General features: G+C 45.9%; 1 protein-coding gene across 2 annotated transcripts in view; it reads right to left on the bottom strand.

Moving 5' to 3' along the window:
• The window catches only part of CLIC5 (chloride intracellular channel 5), a 164,578-nt gene that overhangs the window by 40,100 nt on the left and 101,779 nt on the right, over positions 1-22,699 (bottom strand). For both annotated transcript variants that reach the window (XM_027602434.2, XM_027602435.2), the window contains exons 2-3: positions 5,461-5,570; positions 1,736-1,861 (exon numbers count right to left, since the gene is read on the bottom strand). In XM_027602434.2, coding sequence (XP_027458235.1) covers positions 1,736-1,861; positions 5,461-5,570 — 236 coding nt within the window. The remainder of the gene's footprint in view (positions 1-1,735; positions 1,862-5,460; positions 5,571-22,699) is intronic.

The following is a 22,699-nucleotide window of genomic DNA, read 5'->3' as shown; positions in this document are numbered from 1 at the left end:
GAGAGAAGGCCTCAGGCCTTGGGGGGCTCAGCCCAGCCCTGCATCTACTGGCCTGGCAAAGGACCGGGGGGGACAATGTGCTCCCCACCGCTCCCATTTTGTGTTCCCCACTGACCTAGACAGAAGTGGTCACTCCTGAGCTCGAGTATTGCTTCTCAAAGGAAAACAGCTTTCCCCTGGACAGTCCCTTCTGGGGCTCCCATGCACAGTCTAAACTCTGTTCGGTTATTGCAAACAGCATTTATTTTCTCGTGTGGGATTTCAAACCAGCACCAGTGATGAGGCTGAGTCCCAGGATGGGGGGATGGCACCGGAGCCCTCTCAGGACCCTTTCAGCAAAGTGGCTGGCTGGTGTCCTGTTCGGAGATGCTGTGGCTTCTGGTGGTGGCTGAGATGGGGGTTATGGCTGATTTAATCAATAGATTCACTTAAAGTCTATACTCAGCTGCTTCCAATGGGCTTGAGGCAGCTTTCCACTCTCAGTGTGAAAATAAACTGTCCTAAGGTGGATGACCAAGAATAGTTTTTAGGAAGAATGTATAGATATTAAGGCTTAATCAGAGCACCAATTGAGAATTTTAACTTAACAGTCACTTGTTAGATGTGTGACCTTGGGCAAGTGACTCAACCTCTTGATACCTGTTTCCCCAGCTGCAAAATGAGGCTAGGTAACATCTATCTCCTAGGGCACTTGGTGAAGGCTATAAAATTATTGATAAATAAATACAACTTCAAAATAAATGCAAGATGGTGGTTTCCAGTGGTCCAATCCCACTTATTTTAGGTGCTGGGTAGACACTGAGTCATTCTTACCTCTCTGCTCCCAGTTCACTGTCACTGCCTTAGCTCAGCCACCTCGCCTGTCTTCCATGAACCGTCATCAAGTGGCTCCTCCTAATTGATTTCTCCACCTCTGACTTTTCCATCCTCTGCCCTCCTCATCTTCCCACCCCCCGAAGTAAGCCTGAAACCTGACTCTAAACACTTTTGCTTCAAACTTTTCAGTGGCTGTCCTACAGGATGGAGTCTCTGTGAGACTTACCTATATGAAATCTTTTTTTAGTTAAAACAAAACAGTGTGGTTGTTTTAGTCCCTGATTACAATAGAGTATAAGGAACAAGTCTAGTTTCCAGTAACTTTCAGAATTCACCTTCCTTCCCTTTCCTCCTGTTTTCCTTCAGGAGCAGCTGGTCTACCCGAAAGCCTACAGCCCTCTAGTCTCTTCCCCATCCCCAATCCCCCCAGGGCCCAGTTTAGAAAAGGAGTCAGTCTTTACATCTTTGATTATGGGCTTTGACCAGACATGGTCAGATTTGTTACCCCTGTTTATACTTGGGTGTGGTTTTACATCATGGGGTTACCTCTCTCCTGGCTTACTCTCATTTTGTCAGCCTTCCAGTTCTCGTTCTAAAATGGGGGAGACTTTGCCCTCGTTTAGGGGTCTTTCAGGCAAAGTGGACTGGGGAGGACTCATGGAGGGGGATGGAGGGGTGGCACACTTTCCAGCATTCTGCTGAGGAGGCAGATCCTGTTCATAGGGGTGTCCACTCTTGGAGTTGGACTTAGGGGAGCGGTTTTGAGATTGGCAATTCTCTGGGCTTGAGAAGAGGGTCCTACACTCTGGACTGATGAGGCTCCTTTGGAAATCTGCCTCCTCAAAACTAACGCTGTGCTTCTCTAATTCCAACAAGGACCCACCCCTGCCATTAGTTTCAGAAATAAGCAGCTCATTACTTTTCAGGAGCCAAAGTCTCCTCCAGGAATTCCTCGATCTTATTGACGTCCGTCTTCACATCCCCGTTGAAGGTCAGGAAGGGTGGATGCGTGCCAGGGGCAAGGTTGTGCAGGTCTGCCGGCTTTCTGTAGAGAGATCGAGATTCAGGAGGTGGCTTACACCAGGACACCTCAACTTTGGGGGAATCTGCAGCTTGTAAATTAAACACCCTGGGCTGTCCAGCATGCCTGTCCGCCAAACAGACTTATGGTGGGGGTGCCTAGAGCAGGGGAGGTTGGAGAAAGTTCTGAAGGGATATGGTGTGACACAGGAAGTCTGTCCTGTGGAAGTCATGAGAATAATTCAAGATGAAGGAGTTGAGTCCTAGTGAAAAAACAGAGTGATGGCAGGTGGCTGTCGAAATGAGTACCAAGATTTTAATACCCAGGGCAGAGGCTGGGCTTTGTTTTCAAAAGGTCCTTTGCCACTTAGCTTAACAAAAATGCATTCTACAGGATGCCAACCTTTAAAAAATCAGAATTCAATCATACATTTATACTAAGAGATATCTTCTGCATTGTTAAGAGAATGTGCAACAGGAGAGACAGTGGCCTTGTGCTCGCCACAGCCCCGATCATGCCCAAGGGCGTGCTTCCATGTTTCCACCAGCTGGCGGAAATGCGAGAGCACGGCTGGAGCAAAGTGAGAGAAGGAAAGTTGGCGGATGGGGGGCATGAGGGGTGGGGGGCAATGCCAAAAGAAACAGTGAGGAAGAGGAAGAATAAGAATGCACAAGTCCCTGAGCCAGGCTGGAACAGCAGATTCACCCCAAATGCTCTCGCAGATAATGCAACACTTGTGGGAGTCGGGAGCAGAAAACATTGGATGGAGCAACTGAAGAAAAAGTAAGCAAGGGATAGAGGAGTCTGTAATGAAACAAATTCCTGGCATAATCAGTTTGGGAGGGGAAGGGAAGAATTTCAATCACGGTGCTCACTCCCCTATCACTCCCCAAACACACATTCTCTCCGGCTACATTGTGTGGTACTTGGAACTCCTGAGACGCTGGGACTGAGAGTGGTTTTAAGATCTCATCTACTTGGTCCCTTTGTTGACTTGGTGTGCGTTCCCTCCTTTGGACAATTAGAAGACATTCTTTACCTTCTCCTCCTGTTTCTCAGAGCTGACACAAGGCAGAAATGTGCGGGTTCTCAGCAGGCAGGGGAAATCTATACTCATTGTATTTTTCTGCCATGACCTCTCTGTTGCTTAAAGAAACAGAAATTATTTTTCTCCCCCTCTGTGACTCGAGAGAACAATGGCCTCTGGAGTCTGCTGGCATCCCTGGGGGGTACCGCCTACAGATGGTGCTCCGCTGGACTCGGCCAACGGGACACTGGTCAGCTGTGGGCCTCTCTCTTTATGGACCCTCTTGAGCATTTATGGCTGAAATTACGCAATTCGCATTTAATTCGATATTGCCAGGTCTAATTTATGGACTATTTCATCTCTGTCGGTCCTCTTTCCCTGACTGTGTCACCAGCTCTGTGAGGGATGGGATGAGGCTACAAAGAGTCAGCGTGTCGTGCCTGCTGTGAGCCAGGCACAGTCCTGAACGTAAATGCTCTCCGTGGCCTGCCTCGCGGCATCCTCACGGTTCCTCTGCGAACGAGGCAGTGCTTGCGTCCCCATCGTACAGACGAGGAAACCGAGGCTCAGACAACGAAGGACCTTGTTCAAGGTCACTCGGCCAGCAAATGGTGATGCCAGGATAGGAAATTAATATTCTTAGAAATTGCTAAACTTCATCGTATCATATGTTTGTTTGTTTTTTAAAAAATTTTTACTTACTTGTTTGTCAGTGAGAGAGAGAGAGAGCACAGGCAGAGGGAATGACAGGCAGAGGGAGAGGCAGGCTCCCCACTGAGCAGGGAGCCGACGCGGGACTTGATCCCAAGATCCTGTGATCATGGCCTGAGCCAAAGGCAGACATTTAACTGACTGAGCCATCCAGGCGTCCCCATAGTATCATATGTTTTAAAAAGTCCTTAACTCTTTATTATATAAATATATATATATATATATGTTTTCTTTCTTTGTTTTTGTTTCTTTCCTTTTCTGTCCTTTTTAAAAGTTTATTTATTCATTTATTTATTTATTGCAGTAAGAAAGTTTCCTTATCTATTGAACTGGAGTTAGGATATTGCCCGGCATTGGTAGGGTCAGATAACAGATATGAAGGAACAATATAAGCATCTGAGGAATGCTGAGGTGGCTTCCCTTCCCATTCTGATCCCCAGCCAAACATACAAGTGCACTCTTGCAGATGATAATCCAGGGGAGGGAGGCTGAAGCTGCTGCGCCTGGAGACTGAGCACAGTCTGTCCATTCAGGAAGGCAGGAGAGCGTCTGTGAGGCAGAGGAAGCATCCTAGCCAGGGGCTGGCAGCCGAAGGGGATGGGGCGAGAGGTAGTCCAGCCAGACAGAGGCGGCTAGGTCAGGGCGAGAAGCGTTGGGAGACAAAGTTGTGGAAAGCTGAAGATCTGACAAAGACCTACAGATGGGTTTATTCCACAGGCAACGGGAAGTATCAGAAGGTCTTTCGAGTGGGGGAGCCACATGATTAAAGAACTATTTTAGGAAGAGTAACCTTAGGATTATATAGACGATGGATCAGAGAGTGAGAGAGAACCCGGACGGAAGATGTCCAGTTGGAAGAACAAAGAGACAGTCTGAAGGCAGTGGTGGGACCCGAACCCAGTGTGGGCTTTGGGAACGGAGGAGAGGGCTCAGATGTGAGCCGTAGCACAGTGGGACAATGCCCTGCCTTTGGCAACTGGTTGACAAGGGAGATGGCAAGAGAAGGGAGCTGGAAATTCTCCAGTGCTTAGAATATGGAAGAACCCAGGAATTCGGGAGGGGAGCCCAACTCAAAGCAGAAACGACAGATTTAATTTTTGACATCTAGATATTAAAGTGATAATAGAAAATGCAAATGGAAATCTCTCTAGAGATTTCTAGATGGTAGACTCCCGGGTATAGAATAATTTACATAAAGGCGACATGGAGAATATGCTAAACTCACCAGGGAAGAAGCTACAAGCAGATGATAGAGGCTCAGGGAGTGAGCCTTGAGCTACTCTGCATTGAAAGGACAGGCAGAAGACAGGAGGCAGGATACGAGCCTGAAATGAGTGGCTCTTGATAGTGAATGATGCCTGGTATTTTTAACAACCATTAAAAATGCACGAGGAACTCTCCATCCCCAGCCTATAATCCAGAACTCTCACACTAAGGAATTCTAAAAATGAGAGCAACGCAAGGGGAAATGGTCAGATGCCAATGCCCTGGAAACTCAGACTCTTACACCTGAAGTCCTGGTAGGGTGCCCCAGGATGGGGCGCTAGTACTGCTAAGTCCTGGTAGAGTCCCCCAGGATGGTACCGCTGGAATGGCTGACTCCTGGATTTTAAGATATGCATGCCCACCTCTGGGCCACTCTCAGTTGCATATCCAATATCCACTCCTTCCCCCTTTCTTGCTATCCAAACCTTGTTAATCTGGGCAGAGAAATGCTCAGCCCCAGGTGCCTCTCTTGTAATCAGGGATTGGCCCTGAGACAGTCTGGTCAATGTGGTGAGAGCAGGAGGCTGCTGGAAGCCACGGGCAGGCTTCTGCCCTCCCTCATGGAAAGTTCTCTGTTCGTGCAGCCAAACACATTCCTCCTTAATACAGCATTGTTTACCTTTTCAGATCCACAGTGGTGACATTGAACACAACGCCTTTTAGCCAGAGGATCATAAAGAGTCGCTGAGAGAAGGGACAGTTGCCAATGCTTTCCCCATCGATTCCAGCCTAAAAGGAAGAGAAAGAACCAGAGTCCTAAATCAGCATGTGCATATTGCCAAGAAGGAATATACGGCCGATGGAGAACTGACTAAAGCCATGATCCAGCCTAACTCCAAAGGCAGCTGCCCTATCTTATTGTCGTCTTCCTCAGGTCTATGCGGGGCAATGCCTGGCACATGGTAAGGACTCAATAAATAGGTGCTGGACTGAGTCTGAGTTCCCAGCATGACGATTATGTAGTCATAACTTTCCGAAACCATAGGACCCTAGCATCTCAGGGGAAAGGGAGACTTTAAACATCACACAGTCTAACATAAATGATGTTGGACCACCAACTTCTATACCCCCAAGTAATCATCTAGTTTCTGCTTAAACATCTCCACGAACCAGTAATTTATATCTCTCGAAGCAGTCCATTCTGAGGTAGTTCTAACAATTAGAAATGCTTTTCTTTGGCTATACCTAGGCAAAGTATGTTCCTCTCTAATTAACTCTGTTCTACCCTTTGGTCTTTGCTCCATGATATATCATGAGTACAAATACCTCAGACTTTGACCCCATCTCTCTATATCTAGACAGCAGACTCAAGAATTTAATCAACAGCCCCCTTAGTGCTGACCAGTACTTGACTGTGAGTGTCAATAAGCCATCATTTGTTAAACTACCCTTTTACTCGATAAATGCAAATTCACTCTCAATTATGTACAAGGCACTGGAGAAAATCACACAGGGGATTCAAAAGTGCATTTAGTCAAGGAGCTTGTGGCCTTCTGTGGGGTTGGCTGGCGGATGGGGCAGGAAGACATATATAACAATAACAGATAGCCCTATTGAGTGCTTGCATACCTCTGTTCACTAGATTTCCCTTTCTTGGGACCGTTCTCAAAATAGAGTGACTTTTTTTGTTTTTTTGTTTTATCATCTGAAAGGCAAGTCTAGCTTTACTTCTGAGTGGGTTGCAGAGACATGAATTTTATAAGGAATTCATTTTCAGCAAATGCATGAACAAACAAAAATGTTAGGAAACCGATCTCTGTATAATTTATTTCCATGGAGTGGTCTGTGGGCCCCTGACATGGTACTTAGAGGGAGAAATCACCCATTCACTCTAGTTTGCTGGTGGCTCTCCTGGAAACCGTGGTCCCATCAGGTGGCTGGAGTGCCTTCCTCCAACGGACAGGGAGGGCCAGGGGAGTGAAGGCTCCCGGGCTTCCTGGCAAAGCTGCAAACAACCTAAACAACATCCTGGAATGGGGGCTTATTAAGATTTTTTTTTAAAGAAGGAGAAAAAAATGCACTCCCAAAATGCAACACAGTATTTTCCCCTTTGAGGTTTGTTTTGCTGTGGCATTTGGATGGGGAGGGGCTGATGCCTTCTTTCATACATGAGAGCCTAATTGTGTGCTTATTTCTACCTTGCAAATTGCTCCCAGCAGAGGCTCAGATTTATCAGGGAAAACTGGTGCCTTTGACGGTGTTGGTTGTAGGTAATTGCTATGAAATTACAGTTATTTTACCTCTCTCTTAACTACGCCAAAAGCCCCATCCTTATTCAGGTCTCGCTTTTCCTCGGTGCTGGAAACAGATGCACTCCCTGAGTAGCTGAGACACCATGGGCTCCGTTATACAAAATCTGAAAGGTGGGAGGCCACATTGTGGGCGCCACACCTACCCACAGAACTTAAAGTTACCGATAAAGCCACACTCAGGCAGGCAACTGTTAATTAAATAATAGCTTGGTGCTCACTGGAGTTTATGATGTTGGCTCCCTAAGAGCTTCCCAAGAAGCACTCACTCCACAGGCACCTGGTTCCTGGTCCTTTAAGACATCCTGACAAAGGAACTGTTCCCCAGGGCCCATTATAAGTGACATGGGAAGAATTAAAAGCCACATCCACATACTGTCCCCTATTTTACCTCTGGTGGGGGCAGTGGGAGAGTGATGATAAGGGAATTGAAGGAGGAACCAGTAAAATATTGGAATTCTTATTAACTGGATAGAAAATTCATATAATAACAACAACTAATGTCTACATTGTCAGGCACTGTTCAAAATACCTCATATATATTAACTCATTTATTCCTCATGAGAAGCCTATGTAGTGGGATATTATCAGCCTTTCGCACGATGTGGAAACTGAGGCACAGAGAGAGGAGATAAGCAGCCTAAGGGTCCCTGGCATGAACCCAGGCGATCTGGCTCCAGATCCTGCTGTCATGCCCAGAGTCCAGCCTGAAGCCCCAAACAGGTAACCCGGGGCTACAGGTCACAGAGCTGAAGGTGACAGTGCTGGGATTATATGCACACATCCCACCCTTCTGTCTGTGTGCACACAGCTGTGCCCGAGGTGCAGAGGATGCTGACTTTCACAGCTCCCCACATTTTCCCTATTGCCATAAATCATGCTAGGCCCAGTAAACTATGCTCTGTCGTAAATCATGATGCTACCCGGTAAAAAAAATTGCCAAAGGAGCCGTAGAATTAACATGTAAAGATCCTCAGCTTCCTCTTTCTTTTTTTTTCTCCTTTCTCTTTTCTTCTCCTTTCTTGTGGTAAGAACATTTAACATGAGACCTCCTCCCCCCTTAGGCATCCTGAGTGGACCCTATGTTGCTATTGACCACAGGCACGGTGTGGTACAGCAGAGCTCTAGAGCTGATTCTCCTGGGCTTACCTGAAACTTTATTCCCGCTGAATAACAGCCCCTCGTTGCCCCTCCCCCCAGCCCTGGAAACCACTATTCTACTCTTTGATTCTATGAGGTTGACAATTTTAGTGACCTCATACGAATGAAATTGGGCAATATTTGTCTTTCTGTGATTGACTAAACTCATCTAGCATCATGTCCTCGAGGTTTATCCATGGTGTGGCATTTTCAGAACTTCCTTCCATGTTAAGGCTGAAGAGTATATTCCACTGTGTGTATACACCGCAGTTAGCTTCTTTATCCATTCACCTGTCCATGGTCACGTAGACTCCTCCCACCTCTTGCCTGTCTCGAACAGTGCTGCACTGAAGGGGAAAGTGCCAATATCTCTTCAAGATCCTGATTTCAGTTATTTTGGATAAATACTCAGAAGTGAGATTGCTGGATCATAGGGTAGTTCTACTTTTAGGTTTTTGAGGAACCTCCATACTGTTCTCCACAGCGTCTACTCCAATTGCGTTCCCACCAGCAGTGCACACAGGTCCCAATTTCTTTGCATCCCCAGCAATGCTTGTTGACCTTGGGCTTTATGATGATAGCCATCCTGACAGGTGTGAGGTGGTATCTCATTGTGGTTTTGATCTGCATTTCCCTAACGGTGAGTGACATTGAGATTGTTTTCATATACCTGTTGGCTGTTTACGTCTCCTTTGGAGAAATGTCTATTCAAGTCCTTGGCCCATTTTTTAATCAGGGTATTCATTTTTTTTTTTTTTTAACTATTGAGTTGCTCAGTTTCTTTCTTTCCTCCTTCACAACTCGCCAGTTATGTGGCTCCAAAAAGCCCTTTGTTTCCATGAGTTTATCATGGATTAATGAAGGGAGCTTGTGGCAACCACTCAAAACCCCAACAGAGGATGGCCAGGTGAGGCTCAACGGGACCCCAGGCCCTGAAAAGTGTGAGAGAAAATGTGAGGGATGATGAAGAGGCTGTGAACAGTGAGGATTGAGGGTAAGCACACAAGCAGTGTACGAGGTTAAATAATGCCTCCCACATACACCGAATTCACGTCTTTCCAGAACCTGTAAGTGTGCCCTCATTTGGGTCTCTGCAGATGTAATCAAGTTAAGATGAGGTCATCCTGGATTAAGGTAGGCCCTAAATATGACTGATGTCCTCATAAGAAGAGAGCAATTTGAACACAGACTTGCAGGAGAGAAGCTCACGTGAAGACAGAGGTAGAAATTGGAGTCCTCCCTCTACAAGCCAAGGAACACCAAGGATCGCCAGAAACACCAGAAGCTAGAAGAGATGAGGAAGAGAAGCCTTCCCTAGAGCCTCTGGAGAGAGAGCATGGCCTTGCTGACACCTTGATGTACAACTCCTAGCCTCCAGAATAAATTTCTGTGTGTGGGAAAAACCACGCAGTTTATGGTGATTTGTTATGACAGCCCTCGAAAACTAATGCAAGCCAGAAAGTGTCAGAAGGAGCACGGTGGCAAACTTCCCAAGTTCACAGTTCTGCTTTGCCACGGGCCTTAGTGCCCATGCACAAAATTGCCAGCCAACTGTGACCCCAAAGTACTTCCCCATTCCTAGATATACTAAATGTATTTACTGTAAGTCATACTCCACCATACTATATTATATGCTATCGATATAATAAAACTTATATAACATACAATATTGTGTACGATAAGAGAATCATATAGGTTGTATGAATATACATTACATTACATGCCAGGTAAGTCATATCCTATGCTATGACATACTGTCTTTCATGTAGTCTCTCCCTCTAAATGGTAAGCTTGGTTACCCCCTACACACAGGCCACTTTTTATTTACTTTGCCCTCAGCAGCAACAAGCACAGGTGCCTGCAATTTAGTTGGTACCCGTTCCTGGTTGAGCAGATGCATGTTGAGGGGAGGATGGTTATCACTCCCTATCTATGGCTTGAGTATCTCAAAATTGTGATGTTGGCACTCTGAAGAGTGTCCTGGGGCAGAAGTTTGGGTTGTATAACACACTATAGCCAGAGATCACGGATCTAGACCCATCTCTGCCTCTGACTCACTATGTGACCTTGAGTAGTAAGGAAGTCACCTTCCTCTTTTGGCCTCTACCACCGCACTTACAAATTCCCACAATTTTGTGAGTTCAAGTGATTAATGGAGATTTAAGACAGCAATCCTCATACATTTTGGTCTCAGAACTCTTACGTACTTTTAAAGATCGTTGAGAATCCCAAAGAACTTTTGTATCTACTGTATTATAAATGAAAGCTAAAAAATATTTTAAATCTTTATTTACTTATTCATTTAAATATAATAGCAATGATAATAAATATATTGTATGTTAACATAAATAACACTCTAAAATAAAGGAAGTATATTTTTTTAAGAAAAGAAATTGAGTGAGAAGAGTGGCATTGTTTTATATTTTTGCAAAATCTTTAATGTCCGACTTAATAAAAGCTGGCTTCTGCATTCAATCTTTTGCTTTTTGGTTGAAGTATGAAAAGAAAATCTGGCCTCACTCAGATATGTAGTTGGAAAAGGAAGGAGTAATTTAATAGCTTTTTCAGATAATCGTGGGTATTTTTCTTTAATACCATACCGAAACTCAAGTGGTAGTTTCTTAAAACCTGGTTGGTAGGTGGAATTTGAAACCCTATCAGCGAAGTTCTTCTGTTCCCCTAAAACCCATTCATCTATCTCGCACTATAAATGGGTAATTCACCCATGAATGATTTTTTAACATCACAAATTCGTCATTTGGAAAAGAGCATTTCACTGAGTTATGCAGATCTCCCAAATGTTGACACATGCCATCGTACAATGTCAAAATATTTCATTCAGTAATATCACCACTGAGCTCATCAGAGAAGTTTAAGAGATGCTGTCAAGTGCAGAGGGGTGGGTATCTCTTTCCCAACATCCTAATTTTCTCTTGAAAGCTTGTATTTGATCATAGGCAATAAATACTGTCCATGGTTAGCCTTGAGATGACAAGCTCATTTCATGGATTTTCCAGAAAAATGTCTGGCAAATACCGAGCTTGAGAGGCCACAGTTTGTCTGCCACTTGCTCTTTCAAGTAACAACCCTGCTCCGTGAGAGACCGGCTGCTTCGGCTCATCACTCAGGCAGCCGTTGTACTTCGGACTGTGGCCCAACAGCTTTACGTGCACTTCCCATTTTATCAGCCAGGATGTTTAAAAGACATGTACCCAAGGGTTGAGGTTTTATTACATTATATACTTTTTTACTGCTTCAACCAAGGACATTCAGAAACGAGACTGGCTTCTTTTTTTTTCTGCACGCACGTGACTCCTAGTCCTGTTTGTACCACTGCCTTGATTTGTGCTAAAACACCAGCGGCCTTACTCACGAACTTTCAACCCCAGGGAGAAATTACATTCCTTTGAAATTAGTTGTGACCTCCCAGAATTCCTGAAAGGGTCTCGGGGACCTCAAGAGGTCATGAACGACATTTGAGAACTGCTGATTTAAGACACCCCACGAAAGGACCAGGTACATAGAGCTTGGGGCCTCCACACAAGAAGCTGATTCATTGTCCAAAAGTGGTTTGCAGGCACCAACGTCTGGGAAGAGGGAAGAATTTTTCAGAAAGGAACCAAGAAAGAATGGCGGGAAATGGACAGATGACATTTAAGCTTGACAGATATGTGTCGTTTATCAATATCAATCGAAGTCTCTTAGCTCCGAATGCACGCTGTAGGAAATGTTCTGTGAGAATAGAGGGAAGTTCCTTTCAGCATTTCTAAAGTGAGCGTGAAGGTGTCCTTCTCAGGAGAGAGCACTGGAGGGACCCTGCAGGAGGAAGAGTCTCTTCTGCTGACCCTGGTATGGGCTGGGGGTCAGCCGTGTGGGTGTGAAGACAGCCAGCAGAGCCTGCCCCAGCCACAGCCCAGAATGTGACCCTTCTGGCACCTGGCAGCCACAGCCTGGTGATAACCATTCTGTAGCTCTCTTGACACAGAAGCCAAAGCCCCCATGTAGCCCGCACACAGCATGCCTCTGGTCAGGGTGTCCACACAGATGTGATGCCTACTTTGCAAGCCTCATGTGGCCTGAAGGCCTCCTGCTTCCACTAACAGCTGGTTCCCTCTTATGCCTATGACACCATTGCTGACCACCTGCCCCGCACCTGAGCTCTGGACAGTAGCCTATTGCTTGCCTGAACAACTCCAGACCAGCTCGGGCCTGGCCAAACCAGTGAGCTTCTCTGCTTTTTGCTGGGCTGACCGTAACTTCTCCAGTGAGATTTGAATCCCTCCGTTGGCCATTCTCCTACCCCTCCAGAATTCTCATATATGTTATGGTCAGTCTTCTATCATGGTTAATACTTTATGTTAAACTTCCCCTGTTTAAACCACTGTATGGTTTCTCTCTTGATTGGGCCCCAGAGTATACAGATGTTTAAATGTCTGAGATTTCAAAATGCAAGGTTTTTAGGCTCTTTGACTCATTTATTGTTTTTAAAGATTTTATTCATTTATTTGACAGACAGGGAGAGAGAGAAAGACCACAAGCAGGGGGAGCGGCGGGCAGAGGGAGAAGCAGGCTCCCCGCTGAGCAGGGAGCCCAACACGGGGTTCGTTCCCAGGACCCTGGGATCATGACCTGAGCTGACGGCAGACGCCCAACAGACTGAGCCACCCTGGCGCCCCTGTTTGATTCATTTAACAACCTAGCAAGGATAAGTTCTAGATGAAGTACTAGAAGACAGAAACTCCAGTTCTCTCCAGAAAGTTAATTAATGGCACATTTCAACTTTTTGTCGCTTTGGTCCATGAAAACTCTCCCCGAAGACTCAAGTGACCAGGCAATTTTTTCAAGTTTAGAAATAAGAACTCTACAATAAAGGAGCTAGGACTGAACACAGGGATGATATGGGCTAGCTGTTTCATTTTACTGGTCAGAAAACAAGCCCAGACAGTTTAAACAACTTGCCTATGTTTGCACAACCTGGCCCCATGACAGAATCAGGGATATAGTTCTGATTTCTGATTTGTAGCTTTCTGCCATGCTAAGCTGGTTGTTATCTTATGGGAAAGAGTGTCAAGGTGACAAAGGTCACGGGAAGAGAACTTTCTTTGGATATAAAATGACTCATCTATAGAGCATGAAACTGATTCCCACTATATGAAAAAGAATTTTTCTTTATAATGACAAAATCTGGATGGAGCTGCCCATTTTTTTCCTTATTAGTGAGTCTTCCTTATTATGACTATTTTTTAAATACCAAATGGTCTGTAATAATTTGGTTGGTAAGCCTTCTGTTAGCATGGATAGGACTTGGTGGTTTGTGGTCCACGTGAGGTCAGGGAGCTCTACCCTTGAAGAAACAACAGCTCTTTTCTCAGCGGTCACATAGGCTTCACTCACTGGGGTCACTCGGGCATTTTTCTTTCAATGAACAGGTAACGAGTATACATTTGAGGCTTCAGACACTGTCAGCATTTATGTGAAGTAGATTATAAAGGCTGAATCAGCACTCTGTGGGTGGCTGCTTGCGCAGTGTAACATGAAGAATTCCAAGTGTAACAGGAAGAATTCCAAGGCAGGGTTCTCTAGAAATAGGACCAACAGGATGTGGGGCGCCTGCGTGGCAGAGTCGTCGGTTAAGCGTCTGCCTTCGGCTCAGGTCATGATCCCGGGGTCCTGGGATCGAGCCCCGCATCAGGCTCCTGGCTCAGCGGGGAGTCTGCTTCCTCCTCTCTCTCTACCTCTCCCCCCACTCAAGCTCTCTCACTAGCTCTCTCTCTCTCTAAAAAAGGAAAAAAAGAACCCACAGGATGTGCGTATGTGGGAGTGAGTATGTGCATAGATAGAAAGATAGATAGATAAATATAGATAATTATTTTAAGGGATTGGCTCACATGACTGTAGAGGTTTGGTAAGTCCATAACCTGATGGAGTAGGTCATTAGGTTGGAGACTCAGGGAAGAACTGCACGTCAAGTCCAAAGGAAGTCTGCTGATAGAATTCCCTCTTCCTCACAGGGGGTCAGTCTTTCTATTATGGCATTCATCTAATTGAATGAAGCCCATACACATTATAGAAGATCATCTGCTTTACTCAAAGTCTACTAAAATTTAAATGTTAGTCTCACCCAAAAAATACCTGTAGTGCAGAAATATCTAGAACAATGCTTGACTAAATATCTGAGCACCGCAGCCCAGCCAAGTTAACACAAAAAATTAAACATCACACCAGGTAAATTTATAAAAGTATTAGCTGAGACAGGTAACCCGTCAATGCAGTGTCTGTCGTCAACACCTTAGCTCACCAGGTGGTTTTGTAAACACCTCAATATAGTTATGTAAATATCCCCTCCCGAAGGCACCCGGGGGTGCCATACCCAGAAGTCTACTGTGGTCAATGTCTGACTAAGAGAGCAGGGTCCAGTGGTGCCTTTGACCCTGAGTAGTTAGGGCTCTGGTCTGATAGAGGCTTTGGGCCCAAGGACGCCCACAACTTGCTGTGTTGCCTAATACGGCAGTGCTTGAGGCCTCTTGGGAGTGTCCTTCAGCCTCCCCTGAGCTCTCCGTCAATCCGCACTGAGCCTGTATTCACCTCCTGTTCCTCCACACACTCTCTAAGAGCTGCCCTTTCCCACCCAACACCAATGCTCCTTCTCCCAGCCCTTCTTTCCACTCCTACGTGGCTTTTCATTTCTATTCTTTCATGTCCACACTGTTTGAATAAATGAATGGGTCTCTTTCAGACCTCTTGCCAGTGTGGCTTCTACTTCATGCCTTCTTTTAAAATCATTCTCTTTCAGTCACTTTCTGGGCCTAAGTAATTCTTTTTTTTTTTTTTTTTCCTTTCTTTGTAACTTACTCCTACTTGACCTTTCTCTTGTAGTTAGAACTTTCAATTATCCTTGCTTCTTAAAACTCAGGTTTCTGCAGCCTCCCTGTCACCTGGTCCCTCCCGGCTGCTGGGCTGGCTTCATGGGCTGACTATCTGTGTGGATGCATGAGGCCCAGGGCTCAGAAGGGCCCACACTTGGCTTAATGCTCTGCTGTTGCTGTTGGCCCTGCATTTGACCCTTGTGTTCCTTGGCTGACATCCTCCTCTGCCTGACCTTTACCCTCTCAGCTAGCCGCTCTCCCCCTCCATGCTTGATGCCCTCTGGAGCAGTCCTCTACGCCCAAGAACATGATTATCCTCCCTAAGTCAGCAGTAACACCGGCTCTTAGACCTAGAACATGCTATTCAACCCCTGAGCTTAAAACAAGAAAAGAGGGAAAAGGAAAGAGAAAGAAAGAAGAACAGAGAACATGTGGAAATGCTACAGGACTTGCTCGTCTCCATTCTTCCTGGTGAGTTCTGCCTCCCAGCCTCTCTCACTCCCTTCCACGTTATTCTAGACTTTGCCTCATTTCAATCGAATAGTTTGCCAGTTATTAGACACCTGAGGTTTCCTTACTAGTAAAAGTCAGATAGTATTCTTTGTTATTAATATTTTCAATACCAAACGATGTCCCTTTCTAATAAGATAGTTGAGAAGTCTTCCATTAGCATGAGTGCAGTGCTTCGGGAGGCAGAATGACTCTCCTATCACCAACCTGCACCAAGCCCCGCGAGGCCCCAACATCCAAACCTCTGCCTCTAAGTTAGGCTCTTCCTGATCCGCTGGCCCCAGGTATACCAGTTAACAACTAAATTCCATTGCACTAGAGGCAGGCTGTGTTCTTGACTTCACAGAGTTCTGTAGTACAGTATAAAGGGCAGGGTGTAGAGTCAAGCAGATGTGGGTTCAAATTCCAGCCTTGATATCAAGCAGCTCTATGTGGCAGGTTTTATTTACCAAAGTGACTACAGCCTTATTTCCAGTTCCAGATATGCTCTAGACGTGGAGTCTATATTTGTCTTCTTCTTGAAAATGGGTGGGTCTTTATGGCTGCCTCGATGAGTAGTAGAATGTCAAGTGTATGACTTCTGAGACCAGGTCATAAACAGTGATACCGATTGGGCCCGGCACACTCTCTCTCCTTTGGGATGCCTGTCATGAGGAATCCACAGCACAAGAAGAGGCATCGTGCAGTGTTGCAATCGACAGTCCCAGCTGAGTGCTCGGCTGACAGGCGGCATCACCCACCAGACACGTGAATGAGCGCAACTTCAGATGATGCCAGCCCCCAGCCTTTGAGCTGTCCCAGATAACACCTAGTGAAGTAAAATCAGTTATCCCCACAAAGTCCTGGCCAAAGTGTAAGTTCATGAGCAAAATTAATGTCTTCATCATTTAAAGCCACTAAGTTTTGGGGTGGTATGTGTGACCCGCAGGTCACACACACACACACACACACTTAACCTTACATTCTTTATCTGCAAATTGGGGGCAGAAATATTCACCTCACAGGGTTGTTACACAACTGAATGGTAATAGGTATAAAACACATGATGTTCACTTTATAAACTTCCAGCTATAGTCATTATGACCACAGAAGACAAACATTTAAGAAGAGCTAATTAAACATCCCTGTTTGTGAAATACTATGCCTTGCTAAAGAGTCAGTAGACCTCTCTTCGATGGCACAAAAATTCAACAATACCTTGGTGCTCAGGGTTTTGTGTGTGAAGCAATCCATTCAGCAGAGAAAGCAAACACAGGAAGAATGACGGTCACTGTCCACTGGCTGAAAAAGTGTCCCTAAATGAGGGCAGTGTCACAGTGACCACGAGGGAGACAGGGAAAAGGATGCATGTTGGGTGAGATGTAGGTACAATCATAGGCTCATGCACGTCTGCTCTCTATAAGGTCACTGAGTTTCTGTGCCGAGCTATATTCTTCAACCACTGTTTTCAAGTGGCTCAGGTGCCAAAGACAAGAACTCAAGGAAGATAGATGGATGAAGGTGAAGGTCAGGTTGGGGCAGATTCCTGGTGATTTTCTACTGAAGCCCAGTGGAAGCCTGTTGTGTCCTCTCATTATCCGGAAACCTTTGCTACAAATATTTATGGGATCATCATGCTGTTCTTTTAAGCATGACTGTGGCTCTCAATGCTTGAGTCAGGAAAGCTAAAAGCTGGAATTCTCCCACATCAGAAATGTACCAAAGCATAGGAAACCAAAGAGCGATACAAATCTACAGCCTCAAAACAGAACTCCTTGGGGCACCTGGGTGGCTCAGTCGGTTAAGCGTCTGCCTTTGGCTCAGGTCATGATCCCAGGGTCCTGGGATTGAGCCCCGCGTCAGGCTCCCTACTCAGCGGGGAGTCTGCTTCTCCCTCTGTGCTCTCTGTCTCTCTCATTCTCTCTCTCAGGTAAATAAATAAAATCTTAAAAAAAAAATAAACAGAACTCCTTCCCACATGGGTTTCATTTGAAGAAGAGGTCTTCTCACTTAAGCCTGCCCCAGAGAATACCAGTCCTAATGGAGAAACATGCTTTCCACTTAATTAGGCCACTGTCAAAAGTGTTGCTTTCCTCCCTTGAACTATTTTTTTATTATTATTATTCGAGACGTTAGAGAAACTAGTTCCAGCTTTTGATCACGAATCCATTTTCCCTACATTCACAGAATGAACCTGCAACTCCTGTAATCTTCATATCAGACAAGGGCAGCTTGACATTGAACTCTGCTTCTCCCACAAACACTGGTGTTTGGGATCCTGTGATAGCAAAGATCCCTCAATTACTACTCGTCCCACCCTCTGCTTCCGTTGTCTGAATGTGGAGTTTGAGATGTAGCATCTTAACAGCACAAGCTGGTCTGGAAAGACTTTAGGGAACTCACAAAATCTGCCATCCCCCCTCTCACTTGGGCTCAGTCGCTCTCATCTACCCCAAACTCCCAAATATGACAAATGAAAAGCTTATGCCACTAACATCAAATCTGAGTCATGAGATTTATTAAACAGGTTCGCTTAAACCTGGGACCCTCTGGAAAATTTTTTTGCAAAATTAGTATTTTATAATATATCAGTGAAGTAGGTTTATAGAACTTGAGAAGTCTAATACTCATTTAAAAATGCAATGCCCAGGGCCCGCTCTCAGATATTCTGACTTAATTACCCTGGAGTAGGGCTCAGGCCTTTTTTTTTTTTTTTCCCCCCTCAAAACTCTCAAAAGGATTCCAGTGTTCGACCGGGCCCGGCCACCTCTTGATCTAGTAGTGCTCATGGTTAGGGATATATAACAGAATCACCTAAGGGTTGTGTTAAACAAGAAAATGGACAAAAAACGTCCCCAGGCCCACTCCAAACACACAGAGTCAGCGTCTCAGGGAGATTTCAGGTGCCCTCCTTACTCGTTTCATTCCCTATTTCCTGGTACTCCTGTCCTGGAGACATCTTCAGGTCATGGCCCGCCTTCTGCCACCCCACTTCTACCATTGTCCCCCCCACTGTCAGTCCTTGCATAGGCCCTGAAAGAAGGGCACCATTTTGAGCTGTTCTGGGAATGGAGAGCACATGTTGGGTGGAAGATGTCTGGAGAACCTCACGTCAGTGCAGAAGCAATGCCGGGAGCCCCACTTGCCAGCTAATGTCTTCAGGGTTACACCTCCACACGTGACTGCTCTTGATCTCTGTAGGTGGCTCCTCCCTGAGGGTGACAGGCAGCACTGTGACCAGGCCCAAGCTCTCATATGGTCATACGGGCTCAACCGTATTTCCTCTTCCCAGGCACAGTCCTCTAGCCAGCAATGGCTAGACACTCCACAGGTCTTGGGGTAGACTCATGATATGAGTCTAAAGGCAAGAGGATTTATTCAAGCAAAACAGTGGGTGAGGACCTCGGAGCAGAAGTGACTGCAGAGGCGCATGTCTGGAGGCTTGATTACACAGCGTGGGGTGTTTAGGGGACCATAAGCAGGTGGTCTTGTCCTTTGCGTTGTATCAGGGAAACCCACCCAGGAATTCTCCAGTTCCCTTTCTTCCTCCAGTCTGAGGATGCCAGCTCAGTCACAGATGAGGCCACAAAGCAGTCAAAAGCCTATCTTCTGGGAGTCCCTCTGTCCTCTAGGTCTGCTTTTCCTGCCATCACTGGTCCCTGACTCCTTTGGCCCCCCCTTGGCCAACATGGCGTCTTCCCCACTTCCATTTCTCAAAGCCAACTCTGAAAGCATTCGAATTTAAGGATGAATTCTGGATAATTGTTTGGCATTGATTGTGGACCGGATATAAGCAGAAGGGACAGACCTCTGGTGGCGGGGGTTCAGGCATCTGCTGGGTGAGTGGGGAACTGGGAGAGAAGGAAGAATGGTAACAGTAACCTCCCAACTTCCAACAGGAGTCTGGAAACCAGACACATGGGCTTTTCCCTATCAAATCCTATGTGAGATCCTGTCAGTTCTTACCTCCGCAACTGACAGGGACGGAGCTTCTATAACGGGTGCCCGGGCCAAAGGGGAGCACTTCTTGTCACAGAGCTGCTTTAATTTCCATTTAAAATACTTTATTTAAGGGGCGCCTGGGTGGCTTAGTCATTAAGCATCTGCCTCCGGCTCCGGTCATGATCTCTGGGTCCTGGGATCGAGCCCCGCATCGGGCTCCCTGCTCAGCCAGGAGCCTGCTTCTCCCTCTCCCACTCCCCCTGCTTGTGTTCCCTCTCTCGCTGTCCCTCTCTCTCTGTGTCAAATAAGTAAGTAAATAAGTAAATAAGTAAATAAATAAATCTTTAAAAAATAAAAATAAAATAAAATACTTCATTTAAAATTACTTCAGGGCAGGTTGGAAAGGCAAGATTTAAAAGCAAAACACATACTTTTTAAATTAATCTGGAGGTGGGAGACTACAGGAATGTTTAACTTTGCCTTTGATATGAATGCTATGCATTTGGGACAGTTGCTTGTGGTAAGACCCAAGCCAGAATGTTTGGAGGATGTCTGGGTGAACTGAGTTCCCTGGGTAGCCCTTTAATCAAAAGAGGGGAGTGTAATAATAAGCAGAGAATTAGAAGTCCTGTGTTCCAGACCTAGTTTGGGCTCAAAAACTGCGTGATCCTGTGTAAGTAATTCTCCCCCTCCCTGAGCCTTAGTTTTGTTATTTATAAAGTGGATAAAGTAAAAAAGATATCTTGAAAGACACTCTAAAATAGGGCCAAAATGTGGCTCAGAAAAGGTAAAATATCACTGAATCTTGTTACCTGCAGCTAAGAATTCTACTGGCTGAATAGAAATCCTGTGAGCCAGCACGGATTCTAGAACCACAGATGCCAGAACCACACTGGCTCCTGGCACGGGCTTCGTGAAGGTTCCTGAGAGGGCGGGCTGGCCCTCCAACCCTGAAAGGCAGGCAGGTTTAGCTCCCTGGCAGTGGCCTTCACAGGCTCCTCCAAGGCGTTGCCTTCCCAAGATCTTCCTCTAACACTTTTCCCTAGTATTCTCAGCATGTTGCCTCAGAAAGCCATTGAAGCCGCTTTCCTCTTGGAAGGTTGCCCCACCCTCAGCCCAACCCAGATCCCTCAAGCCTCATCCAACTCCTTCATTTCTCAGATGAGGCCAACCGAGGCCCAGAAAGTGCAGGTGACTTGTCACCTGTAGGGTAGAGTTAGCAGGAGAGTGGAGACGGTTGAAATCTCAGTAAAAATCATCCATGTAATTCAGACATAATCACAGGAGCTGTGAGCACTGAATCCTGCCAAAATTCCTCTGTGGAGGGGTTCCTGCTAGCCCTGGCTTACCCGTCATTTGACTTTCTTAAAAGAGTAAAATGCTGAAGTCGGAGGAGGAAAAATTCTGATTATTGTAGGACACAGAGTCTAACCAAAGTTTATTCCACTTTAATGTGGAGGATTCATTCAGGGTAAAGACAAGAAGCCAGACTCACACCAAAGGTCCTGAGCCCCCAGGGGATGTGCAGGGGAGAAGCTCTATGGCTAAATCTCCACCATCGCAGGCCTCTTCTCCCCCCAGGGGATGACTGGGAGGATCCAGGGAGATCACACAGGTGACACGGGAGCACAGAACCTGGTGGAGAGCAAGCCCTCAACACATCAGGTGCCTTCACTGTGACTCTGCCCTCCGGGCCCGTCCCTCCTTCCTCCTGCTCACCGCCCCCCACCACTACACTAAAAGACACAGTCTGGAGAAAGTCTTGGTTCCTACCAGCCGGTGCCTCCTACCCCACAAGCCCACCCAACTAATTCCTTTGAAGATCCTACAGAATGTCCCGTGAAGACTGGAGTCCTGGATGATTAGATCTTCTGCTTTTTAAAAACCTCACAGCTACAGACATACATAGAAGCGGAGCCAGGTCTGGTGTCAAGGAGACCCTATTTTGTTTTCTCTGCCTTGAAAAAAAACTCACTTTGAGCTCGCTCCTGGCTGAGTTGTATGCTCAAGCTCAGCCTGAGCTATCATTGAAAAGGAGTCTGTCTTTTGTAATCCCCGAGACCCAGAGGGGAAATGAAAAGCTTTTCCAAATGGCAGACTAAGGCAGGAAATGTTCTATTTATCGTACTTCCATAAAAAAAAAATAAACTCACCCCAGAAATTACACCACACACGCAACAGTCCAGGCCATCACCCAGGAAGCCATAACCTGAGCTGAAGTCTGTGTTTCTATTCAGAGAGGGAATTTTTCCAAGGCCTACAACATTTTCTTTCACAAGTTCTACCGTTACAGAAGACAGATTGCCCACCCTGCTTTCTGTCTGGCCAGTGGCCGTCAGGAGACGTGTGTGCTGGTCCCAGATGTCCTGCAAGATAAAAGTGCCCTTGACCAAGTGACTGCCTCAGTGTGGACTTCTGCATCCTTGCCTGGGAAATGAAGGGATGACTGCATGATGTCCAACTCTGCTCCTGCTCGCTCATTCAGCAATATTATTTGGGCTCAAGAAAAGTTGGAAATGGTCTTTGCTTGTGAAGAACGGTCTATAAATTCCCCACTTCATGCCTTGGAGGAAAACCTCACTTTATAAAGGTACAAAACTACCCCCGAGCGACTCCAAAATAAGTGAGGTGCAAGAATTTTTCTCCTCCACGGGATCCTTTCTGTAAGTCTCAGAATTTAGCATGATGCTCTTGGGCTACTCAAATTCACAAGCACCCAAAAACCTTATTTTTGCTCCTGCATTCTAATACTGGGATCCACAGAAAGGACCCCTCAAATTAGCCACTTGGCATATCACATGCTGTGAAGGCGTGATTCCAGCTCTAACAGAATTGCCCCATTCATAGGTTTGGAGTAGAAGTTTATGTAATGTAAGTTTATGTCAAAGGTCACCAAAGCACATCATTTGTATCTCCGTTTAGTTTGAAGGCACCAAATAAAGTAGCTGCTCGTGCTTGTTAAAAATCGTACTAGGGTCCTGCCCTCTAGGCCAACCCTCATCCATGTCTACTGTTTTAAGCCCCCTTAAATAGTCACAATAGCTTCGCTTGTAAGCTCTTCCTAAGGAAGGAAGCTCGCTATTATTGGGCTACGTTTAGAATGGTTGATGCCAAGTGTTGGCCTTCAAGAATAGCAGATGGATTTCTGAACTCTGACAAATATTTGGGATCA

The sequence above is a fragment of the Zalophus californianus genome, chromosome 7, assembly GCF_009762305.2.
Source record: "Zalophus californianus isolate mZalCal1 chromosome 7, mZalCal1.pri.v2, whole genome shotgun sequence".
Taxonomy (NCBI): Eukaryota; Metazoa; Chordata; class Mammalia; order Carnivora; family Otariidae; genus Zalophus; species Zalophus californianus.
The sequence above is the reverse complement of the archived record's forward strand: the minus strand, read 5'-3'. Positions and strand labels throughout refer to the sequence as shown.